This window comes from Phasianus colchicus, chromosome 3 (assembly GCF_987193195.1).
Source record: "Phasianus colchicus chromosome 3, bPhaCol1.hap1.1, whole genome shotgun sequence".
NCBI classification, from domain to species: domain Eukaryota; kingdom Metazoa; phylum Chordata; class Aves; order Galliformes; family Phasianidae; genus Phasianus; species Phasianus colchicus.
Genome location: NC_143438.1, coordinates 26,605,955 through 26,616,431, shown reverse-complemented (window position 1 = coordinate 26,616,431; position 10,477 = coordinate 26,605,955). Strand labels below are relative to the sequence as shown.

The following is a 10,477-nucleotide window of genomic DNA, read 5'->3' as shown; positions in this document are numbered from 1 at the left end:
TCGTTCAGGTTTAAGTGTCCATTTTTACCTTTTGTGATTTTTAGCACGCTGTAAATACACACCATATGCTTCATGGTAATAAACGGTTCTGCTTTCGGTTGTACCGTCAGTACAAGGGGCCAAATGCTGATTATCGACCAGTGAAAAGCAGAGGGGTCCTGCAGCTCTCCTGCAGCTCTCAGCAGATGGATTTACAGCGCTCACGCACCCCTTTGTACGGCAGCCTCCTCACGCGGCACTGCACATCGCTCCGTGAGAAAGGAAGGTGATTAAACATGTGCTGTCTACGCGGGGATTTGTTGATATAGTAATGAGGGAAGGTTTATTCCGGCTGCTAGCGGAGGCGAGCAACGGCAGCAGAACAGAGCCGGTGATCAGCTCCGAAGCACGCGGCTGCCCCGCACCAGCCCCGACCCCCGGCTGCGGCTGCGGCTCCTCCCGCTGCCCGCAGCACCCATGGTGGGCCGGCCGCTGCCATGGCAACGCGGGGCGGCATAAGGCAGAGGCCTGACAGCCGGGCGTGAGGAGCAGGTTGAGTGTTCAGGCTAATTAAAAGGTTTTGTGTGCGAGGTCACCTTGTAAATGAGATACGATGCTCAGAAAGCTGCAGCCAGCGCTGCTCAGCAGAAAGCGGAACAAACGCACAGGGGTTTTTTGGTGCTTAGCCTTTCTTGACTGCAACCTGTAATCCTCATGGTAAGCAAATGAAGTGGCTCTGGACAATTGGTTGCTGGGTCATCTTGCTTAGCAAACAAAAGTTGTTTTCTTGTAAGCCATTCACACCCTCTCTGATGAGGGATTTGGTCAGAGGGCTTCTACCCTCAGAATCTCTTCAACACGTTTGATAAAGTGCATTACAATTAACAAAGCCAGAATGAAATTGATTTGAGCAGCTCTGCAGGCTAATGCTGCTTCCTGTGAATTTTTAAGAACTCTTTGCATGTCTATGTGCTCGTAGCTCATGCTAACAAATTGCTTTGAGAATGGTGAAAATTCAGACAGGAAAGCAAAGCACTTTTCTTATATTTCACCATCAGATTTTTGTTTGTTTGTTTTGTTTTGTTTTTATGTCAGTGTATTCTCCTGCTTTTCTTTTAAGAAAATGAATAGGGGGAAGAAGAAGACCAAGAAAGCTACCTGTCAGCACAGGTACAACATTACCTGCTGGTTCACTGTTATTTGTGCACTGCTGCTCCGAAACATTTTGTCATCTCAATCAGTTCAGAGATCTTTCAGTTTCAAGCTGGCATGTTTTCCAAACACCCACATGGAGCATCTCCAGTCTCCCTGAGGAATGGGTGTGGAAACGTGCAGCTTCGCTCCTACAGCTGCTCCTCCTCTGGCCTGTGTTTATGTTTCTGATTCACCTTATAAATCTGCAGTTTGAAACACACCACTAGAATGTTGTGAAAATTTGTGTTTTTCTAAGCACTGACTTTTTTCCTGTGTACGCAGAAAATGAAGGGATGTTTTCTTTACTACATGTCACTGTGTGAAATAGAGCTCCAACAAATATCTAATGGTATTCACCATACAGCACAGATGTGGACATCATTCAGAGAATGACATGAGACACATGATGGTGACCAAAGAGACAACAGCATGGGCCAACATTCAGAGAACAAGCAGAAATCAAGTCATATCTGCCATTCAGAGAATAGCCTGGAAACAAATTGTGTCTACCGTCAAGAAAATCCCAAGGGGCCAAAGCAAGGTCTCCATTCAGATTACAGAGTGTGGCACAGGTATGCAAACCATTCAGAGAGGAGCAGGGTGCACCGTTCAGAGCACAGCAAGAGTGTAGGTCATGCCTGTTACTAAAAGAGATTCTAGAAAGTTGATGAGGTTTTGTCTAGGTTTTGTGTGTTTGCATGTTTGGTGTTTTTTTTTTTTTTTAAGGAGGCAAGAGGACAGGGCTGTCAGATAGAAGCTCAACCAGCCCCATCTTCTGTGTAAAAGTAATCATTTGACCAAAGTTTGGCAAGTGATTTAGCCAACCAGATTACAAAACTGTGGTCTCCTCTTGCGTCTGACATCAGAAAAGAACAAAAACCTATGGGTCTTTTCATAAAAATGCAGCTATGCAGGAGAAAAGCAGACAACAATGATTTTCTCCTAAATTATGTTTCATTGTTGTTTCCTCCAGCATTGTATCTAGAGTATCCATTGTCATCTCAAGCACAGGTTCACAAAGTCAATTGTATGAGCTTTGACAAGACCAAGTGCCAGGTCCTGCACTTTACCCTGTAGTTTATAGACATAGAATTCAAATAATAAGGACAGCCTACCTATTTGGTTTTTTGTTTGTTTTAGTTTCGTTGCCTTGGCCTTGTATTCAGTTTACTGTCTTTAGAGGTGGTAGGTGCAAACCATATGCTTTTGTTCAAGAATTCCTCCAGCCCTGGTAATCAGGAAGAGTATTCAAGGAAAAAAGCAAAAGATCCCCACCAACCAACCATGGAAGCCAAAATGCCAAGCTTACATCATATTCAAGTTCTGGCGCAGATTTAACTTCTATTACTGATACCAACAAATTTTTCATAGCTTTCAATTCATTCTCTAAAGAGTAGCACACAAAAGAAACAGCAGAATTTCATTTTTACAATTTTTTTTATTCTTCAACCTGCTTACAGAAACTAATTAGAATTTAACAAAGGTCTACATGAAATATTATACAAAATATCAACAGTGCTGAGGAGCTAATCCCTGAACGTGCTCCCTTTCGATATCAGCCATCTGCACTGCAGCTTATAGAACAAAACAAATATCTCAAGGTTTTCTTGGCTGCAATTCATTATGACACATGCAAACTAGAGCTCATGACAGGCTCCTGTTCAACAGAATTTGGCAAGATAATAAGAGTCAATTGTTTGTACTGTAATAAAAAAAAAGTTTACAAATGAAAAACAATCAAGTAGAATAAATGCATTTGTCAGAAACCCATAATCCTGGAGCACGCTTTTTAGAATGCAAAAAAATACAAAACAAAACAGCAACAACCACCATGATCTCCTGCTTCAAAACCACACTCTGTGGGAAATATCATACAATTGTCTGCAAATTATCAAAACATCTCTGAAATCTTTCAAGAAAGAACAGAGTATCACAAGAAGTTTCAACTGCAATCCGGGAGTGAAAGTCTTCAGAAAGATGCATTACTTTCAGTCCAGAACCACGAGCAATCATCAAGCTCCTTTATATCCCATCACTGCCATTTTTAGTAGAGTTGTTAATGAAGTTTTTGGATACCCCGTTACTTCAGTCAACATTTTTCTTAAGAGTGGTGTCAGTTCATAGAATTGACGTATTTAGAGCTATCAAAGGTTTACCTAAGGAGGAGGATCCTCGCCTCGAATAGCTTTGTACTTTGCCATGTCTTCCGGGAACACCTTTGTTAGTTCTTGAATTAATAGACTTTTAAATTTCTGGAAAGAAAAAAATATATATGTACACATATATACATGTATGTATGCATGCATACCAACTGCATCATTGATTTAGGTTTTCTTAAGTAATATTATCCAATTAATAGAAATCTTTTGTACAACATTTCTACATTTCAGTGACTGAAGATAATGGTATTAAAAAAAAAAAAACACCAAGTGACATTTACAAAATTCAAAGAAAACACTAAAATGAAGTCTGCTAGCAAAGTATCAGGCAAACTAAAATACTAGAATACTTACACCTCTGATAAATTCCAGCATATTGATATCTGCCTAGGATCTGACTTCTGCATCTCTGAGCAGCTTCTACTGCATGTTATAGTTTAAAGAATAACACAATTTGAAGTGAAAATATTCTGGACTCAGAGCCTTAAGTTACAAAATACTTTTTTCCTCCTTACTTTTACCACCACTTTCCTTTCTGATGCTTTCCATGAAACTCCTGAGACAATTTAAAACTAAGAAGCCCTCCCTATTGCAATTGCTTTCTTATCTCCTAGCATGGAAAAAATGTGCTTTATTTCCCTTTACAGCACAAGGAGATGCAGGAAGTAGACAATAAGTGACATTACTGAAATTCAAGACAAGCATATAGTCCTCTTTCCCCCCCCATTACCAATCCAAGATGGCCCAGAATGAACAGGAAGACAGATGGGAATTAAATCCATGAAGCTCAACTAAGATACCTAAAAACTAACCATAAACATTCAAAAGTTTATGGACTGGATGCTTCAGTCCATACATCCTTGATTGTAAAGGAGACTTGTTTAGATGTTATTTTTTAATGCAAAGCTGATAAAGGACATGTCCACTTGATTTGATACGTAAATAGCTCCACCTTCAAGAAGTACAGGCACCTGGTTTAGAGATGAATAATTCTTCCTACAACTTTTATGAGCAACAAGCTTTATAACAAGGAAAAAAATTGCTTAAAACATACACTGATGAGTTTACATTCTGCAGCACAAACTCCCATCCTCCATAATTTTAGAATTCAGCTTAAGAATGTTCTTCTGAAGCACAAATAACCCTTTAAGCCACAATAAACTACTTCTCTGGTTTTCTCTTTCAGTAGTAGCTATCCACTAAGAACCTGAGCATTCTGGTATACCGTATATACAAGTACAGAAAACCCTAAATACTAGCATACATTTAAATCATTCAGTAAGGATTAACTTGTTCTTATATAGCATGTTTGTCATTTTACTAGCTGAAGAACTATTCAAGACTGTACAAATATACCCCCCCTGCTTTGCCTATTTCTAGATTTACACAAATCACTGTTACAAATCTGTAAGTGTGAAGTACTCTGTAGTAATCAAAGCACAAACAGTGAAGAGATCTGTTATATACATTCACAGTCAAAAATAAGACATAGCAACATCTGTATCACCAGCCATAGAGTGAACTACAAGTTTCCTATTCAGAACAGGTTGTAATGGCATTCCTGTTAAGATACAGGGATGCAGAACAATCCCTAACACAAATCACCTAATAGGGAAATCTGATAACTGTGCAAGTGAAACCATGCACGTTTACAGAAAATAACTGGCCAGATGCATTGTTATATTAGTACTTTCATTATTTTTGGTTTTACCTTCATTGTGTCAATTTTTCCTTTTACTTGCTCATTCTTAGCCAAAGCTCTCTCCAGGCACTCCTTAGTGTAAAGCTGAGGGTTGCGACCTTGATCTATGTATCTGAAAATACAAAAGATAGCACCTAAGTGATTACATTAGCTCTAGAAAGTTATCCAAGGAACAGAATTATTCATCCTGCTCTCTTGCTTGATACTATACCAAAGCTGAGATGAGTTACTTTCGAAATACAACTTCAGGAAGCAGCTATCACAGTAAAGGTAAATGTTTGTTTACACAGTGCCTCGATTTCTGAAAAACGTATTGAAACAAACAACGGTGTAACCATCCATCTCCTCACAGACACTAAGTAAAAGCAAGGGGAAAGGTTCCCCTCCAAGCAACTAAAAGGGCATTAATCATAGAATAGCTTTGTTAATACATAGCAGGCAATCAGCACATAGGAATAAGACACTCAGTGATTCAAAGATGAGAGCACACATGCGACGGATGCTCCAAAAGTAATGCCTCTTATTTTACCATGCTGGCACATGGCTTCAGAGGAGGATGCTTGTGGTGTGGCAGTAAACCAGTGAACCTTCCCACCAATACTGCATTTCATTTTGTTGACACGTGACAGATGGCAGCAGAGGAGCAGTCTGACAACACCAAGTCTGACAAAATAGTACATATGAAACAAAAGGTGTATCATGGAATTCCTCCATGCAGGAATAAGTGCACCCACTGCTGGCATCCAGTGACACTTGCTGAACGCTGATGGACACCAGACAATGGATGTAAGCACAGTGAGGTGGTGTGTTCCAGTAGTGACAACGGTGGGTCACCTCCACCAGTGCAGACATTTACAAGTGTGGCACACAGGCTCCTCCTCATTGGTGAATACACATAGCTAACGGCAGTGACCCTGGTGTAAAGTAGTGCTCTGTAGCTGAGAATCTGCTTCATCAAACAGTGTTATTGCACTGTTTTCCTCCATTGGAAATAAGTAGGAAGCACTACTTTTGGAACAATTTACATATGATAGTAAAAGCAGTACCAGCACTTGCACCAGCAAGCATAAGCCTATTTTTCCCTTGCTGCATTAAGCATTCAGTTAAGGGAAACTTCATCACAGACGGAAGAGACAGAAGTAAATGAAAGATTTCAGATATTACGGTAGATTCATTATGAAAGGCCAACTGAGAAAGCCTAATGCTGGCAGTAACACGCTGGATCATAGCAAAACAACAACGCCAGGACCTGCAACAGAACAGCTAAGTTAGTTCACGCCTTTCACGTGAAAGCTGCAGCGCAGAGCCCTCCCTTCCCTTCCTGCCAGCCCTCCGCCTCCCACAAGCAGGAAGCGCTCCCTGCCTGCTGGCACCGCGGCGGTAACTCAGCAGACACGCAGCTCCAGCGTGGGCGAAGCCACTCACTCAAACACTTCCAGGGGAACGCTGATGTCGTGAAGCTGCTGCCGGCACTTGTCGATGTCCTGTAGGCCCGTCACCATGAAATTCCTGCAGGGAGAAAAGCGGAGCTGCTTAGCGTAAAGCGGGCGCTCCTCGCTCCCCGTCACCGCCCGAACTCCCGCCAACAGACGCCGCGAAAGCAGGAAGAGGCTCACAGTTTCTGGTTGAGGCCGGCCTGGCTGCTGGGCTGGAAGTCGCTAACGATGATGCCGAGCTGCCGGATGTTCTCCACGAACTTCTCCAGGTGCTCCTCCAGCGAGTCGAACTTCTCCGCCATCGCCATAGCGGGTCACAACGCTTCCGGGCCACGGCGCATGCGCAGAAGGTGGCGGGGGGGAGGGGGGAAAATGCGGGTATGCCACGCCCCCTGGCGCAAGCCACGCCCCTATCCGTAGAGCACGCTCCGTTATCCGTAGGCCACGCCTCTTGTCCGTAGGCCACGCCCTCTTGCCGTACGGCGCCCCCCGCACCGCCCTGCTCTCGCTGTGGTGGGCGCGCTGTGCGCTTGGTTTGTTCACGTTGTACAAAATCGCGGGGCAGTACAGGGTTCCTGGTCCATTTCTAATTAACCATGTAATTAAGCTCTGTGCTTGCCTGCCCTGGAGCTCCGTGCATGTTTTAATACACTGCCTTGGCCCCTATACACACAATCACAGGGTTGTAGGGGTTTATAGGGACTTCTGGAGATCATCAAGGCCACCCCTTGCTAAAGCAGGTTCCCTACACAGGGTTGCAGAGGAAAAGATCCAGGCGGATTTTGAATATCTCCAGGGAAGAAGACTCCACACCCTCTCTGGGCAACCTGTTCCACTGCTCTGTCACCCGCATAGCAAAGAAGTGCTTCCTGAGGTCTGCATGACATTTTGTGTGCTCCACAAATACAGCTCCATTGCATTTAGCATCATTTCATCAGAGCCACGGGACACTCCTGCAGCTCGGTGATGTGTCCTGTCAGATGGCTCACCTTAATGGTGCTGCCTCTTTGTGAAAGCTGAGTGCTCTGCTCCCCAGCTTCAAAGCCGATGGAAAATGAGTTCTGAACAAAAATAAGATCTATAAAAGCTAATTTGCACGAGTCAGTGTTTGCTTTGGGCTCTGCAGATTTATCAAATACACAACTGCAAATAATGAGAAGTATTTTTTACCCTAAAGGTAAATCAATACTAAATTATATTTAGCACCTCTTATAAACATCAGATAATTGGACTTTGGCAATACGGATCATTCTGCAGCCCTTAGCACTGCTTTGTTTGCTGTTTTTTTAGAACTGCGTAGCATTTCCAGGAATTTGTTGGTAGACACAGCAGGATGGGGTGCACACAACATGATAAAATTACCAGCACCTCCTCCAAAGGGATCAGGCTGGAAGCTCCCTGCTCAGTCACTGCTGCTGCAGTCTCCCCAATGACAGCTGCATCTGGACCTTGAAGAGCCTTTCTGCCCAGCTTCCAAAATACAGCCTCTCCATTGCTATAAAACTAAAATCCAAATCTCAAATCCACTCTCACCATGGTATTTCAGTCATCCTGGTGCTGGGACCTTTCAGTTCCTCTGGCTATCTTGCTCTGTGTGGAAATTAAGCATTCTTTGAGCTGTGGAAAGAAAAAGTTTTGATGTAACACATGAAAAGCAATGGAGGAGTCATTGACTGATTATCTGAGAAGGGCTCATTATCTTCCCCATCTGTATAAGATCTCCAAATTATGTGTTTCTTTAAACTGTGTAAGAAATAGAAGTAACAGAAGTCCACCTGGTAATAAAAAGCATGATGGATTTTACTGGAGAATGACAAAATATCAGTCTCTATTAAAAGTACCAGCTATGGTTTTCCTTGCAGGAAGATTATTTGACATGTCTAAATTCCCCTGGCACATCACAATAACAGTATGTTTTATCAATAGCTTATTTCCAGTATGCCTGTTTTCACCTGAATCTGAGAAGTAATGTCAATTAGAATCAAAAGTCAGCCCTTTGTGTCTGACACTACTGCTGAGTTAAATGGAGTTTGCTGTCAGGTTACAGCAGATAAGAATCTGATGCTTTGATTTACTGTGTTATTTGAATGGATATTTGGATTAAAAACTAATACAGATATGATATTCAGTCAACAAATAGAATGTATTTTAGACATTCATAGTTACAACTTGCAGCCTTTTCTGTTCAACAGTGAGAACCATCAAAATCAGCAGTACCTAATTTATTGACTAATTATTAGCTATATTTTTCTTCCTTATATCCTATCAGTGAAAACAACAAAAATAGTCGGGGTTTTGCTCAGCTATTGTGCCAATTACGTAGCATAAAGCTGAGTCCTTGCTGAATACAAAGCACTGTTCCAGAGCTTATAATTTTAAGTATGCTGACACAAAATTGAAAAGTGAGTGATTGCAAACAGCACTAAATATTAAGGAAAATATGGCACTGTGCAAATGCTAAATTGTAAAGGCAATCCAAGGCTGCAAAAAGCAATTAGTCAATTCTTGTCCTGTCAAGTATTTTCACCATATGATAAATAAATCCCTTGCCTTTTGATCACCAGTTGCTGGCCATTCTGCTTAATAGCTGGCAGAATGTTCTGTGGAGAACAAAAGTTCCAGAATTATGAGATTTTACATGAGTACTTTGCAAAGATTGCATGAGAAATCTTGCCTTGAGAAACAGAGTAGTTTTTTCTAGTATTTGGGAGGGAAGAAATTCCAACATAGTATACTTCAGATTAAATCTGAACATGAGGAAAAAGGAGAAAGAATTTGGAAGTAAAATCTAAATATATTTAGTTGTGTCAGATGTGGCTCTGCAGGCACAAGAAGATGGAATTCAAAGATGATATCCATCTTTGCTTAAGGGAAAAGGTACTTTAAACACATTCAGTAGAAGTATGGAGCAGACTAGCTTGCTTTAAATCCAGTAACAAGAATGGTCTTTGAGATACTGCTAAAGCCTCCTCTCCTCCCTCTTTGTGGAGTTGAGGAAACATGACTTAGTTTCTTGTGATGAGTGAAGTCTGCTCTGTGTCTGTTACCCGCTATAACTCAGTTAAAATATCTGAATGGAAGAAATAATAGAATTTGACCATCAAATATAGGGATATTCAGTTCATATTAAATCAGTACTAACTAGGCTGGTTATTTGAGATTAGTGAATGTTGTTAGATAAACGTGTGTACAGTGATTTAAGATTAAAAATAGCTATAAATATACAGCCAGTTATTAAATTCCTTGTTGCCTACAACTTGGAGAGTATTTTCCCATTTGAGGGGAAAAAAGGCAAAGCAGAAGCTTGTGTTCCAAGGAGAGGTATAGATAGACAGAAGATAGATGGACAGATAGTCTGGCACTTAATCAATGAATCGGAAGGTATACAGAGACAGAAAGATTTAGAAAGAAAATTGCATGGTTCATCATTTAAGTAATCATATTGCACACCTACCTTTATCTCCACGGAGAGAGCAGGAAATTACTGGCTTGTAAGCCAGACATCTGTACTGGGCAGTTAAGTAGAATTTGTAATAAAGGATAGAATGAGAGACCATGTAGATCAGCGTGACCCATTTGGGAAGAGTAGCACAGATTATGTAACAGAAAATCTGGTTTGTAAACTTCTAATGAATTTTTCAAGGAGTCAGCAAGCATGTGGATAAGAGAGCTCTAATTGATACAATCTACTTGAATTTCCCATTGGCTTTTAGCAAATTCCTTAACAAAAGTCTTCTAAGAAACTAAAACAATGGCATAAGAGGAGAAATCCTGGTGTGAATGAAGAACTAATTGCCAAATAGGAAAAATGGAGTAGAAACAAATATTTAATTCTTTCATGGGTGAGTGATTTCCAAAAGAATTCTACAGGGATCTGTGCTGAAATGTGTGCCATTTGAAGTGCTCGTACGTGACCCAGAAAATAAATCATACAGTGGAATGAGATAATTGGTTTATGAGAAGGTTAGTCTGGGGAGTAAAGTTGAGTACATGTTGTAGGAAAGTGT

The 10,477-nt window shown here is 41.3% G+C and overlaps 1 protein-coding gene across 1 annotated transcript; it reads right to left on the bottom strand.

Moving 5' to 3' along the window:
* Positions 1 to 2,597: 2,597 nt before the first annotated feature.
* MED10 (mediator complex subunit 10) lies at positions 2,598 to 6,817 on the bottom strand. The gene is made up of 4 exons (XM_031589189.2): positions 6,651 to 6,817; positions 6,460 to 6,543; positions 5,044 to 5,146; positions 2,598 to 3,425 (listed from the first exon to the last, which is right to left on the bottom strand). Exons 1-4 carry the CDS (start codon positions 6,776 to 6,778, stop codon positions 3,330 to 3,332), a joined length of 411 nt encoding a protein of 136 aa, XP_031445049.1. The 5' UTR covers positions 6,779 to 6,817; the 3' UTR covers positions 2,598 to 3,329.
* Between the last annotated feature and the right edge of the window lie 3,660 nt (positions 6,818 to 10,477).

What these genes read in the sequence shown, in the direction of transcription:
- MED10 (XM_031589189.2), bottom strand. Translation starts at nt 6,778, where the DNA reads ATGGCGATGGCGGAGAAGTTCGACTCGCTGGAGGAGCACCTGGAGAAG. An exon ending in GCCGGCCTCAACCAGAAACT is followed by an intron (nt 6,544 to 6,650) that starts GTGAGCCTCTTC and finishes TTCTCCCTGCAG; the next exon opens with GAATTTCATGGTGACGGGCC. An exon ending in GTTCCCCTGGAAGTGTTTGA is followed by an intron (nt 5,147 to 6,459) that starts GTGAGTGGCTTC and finishes TTGTATTTTCAG; the next exon opens with ATACATAGATCAAGGTCGCA.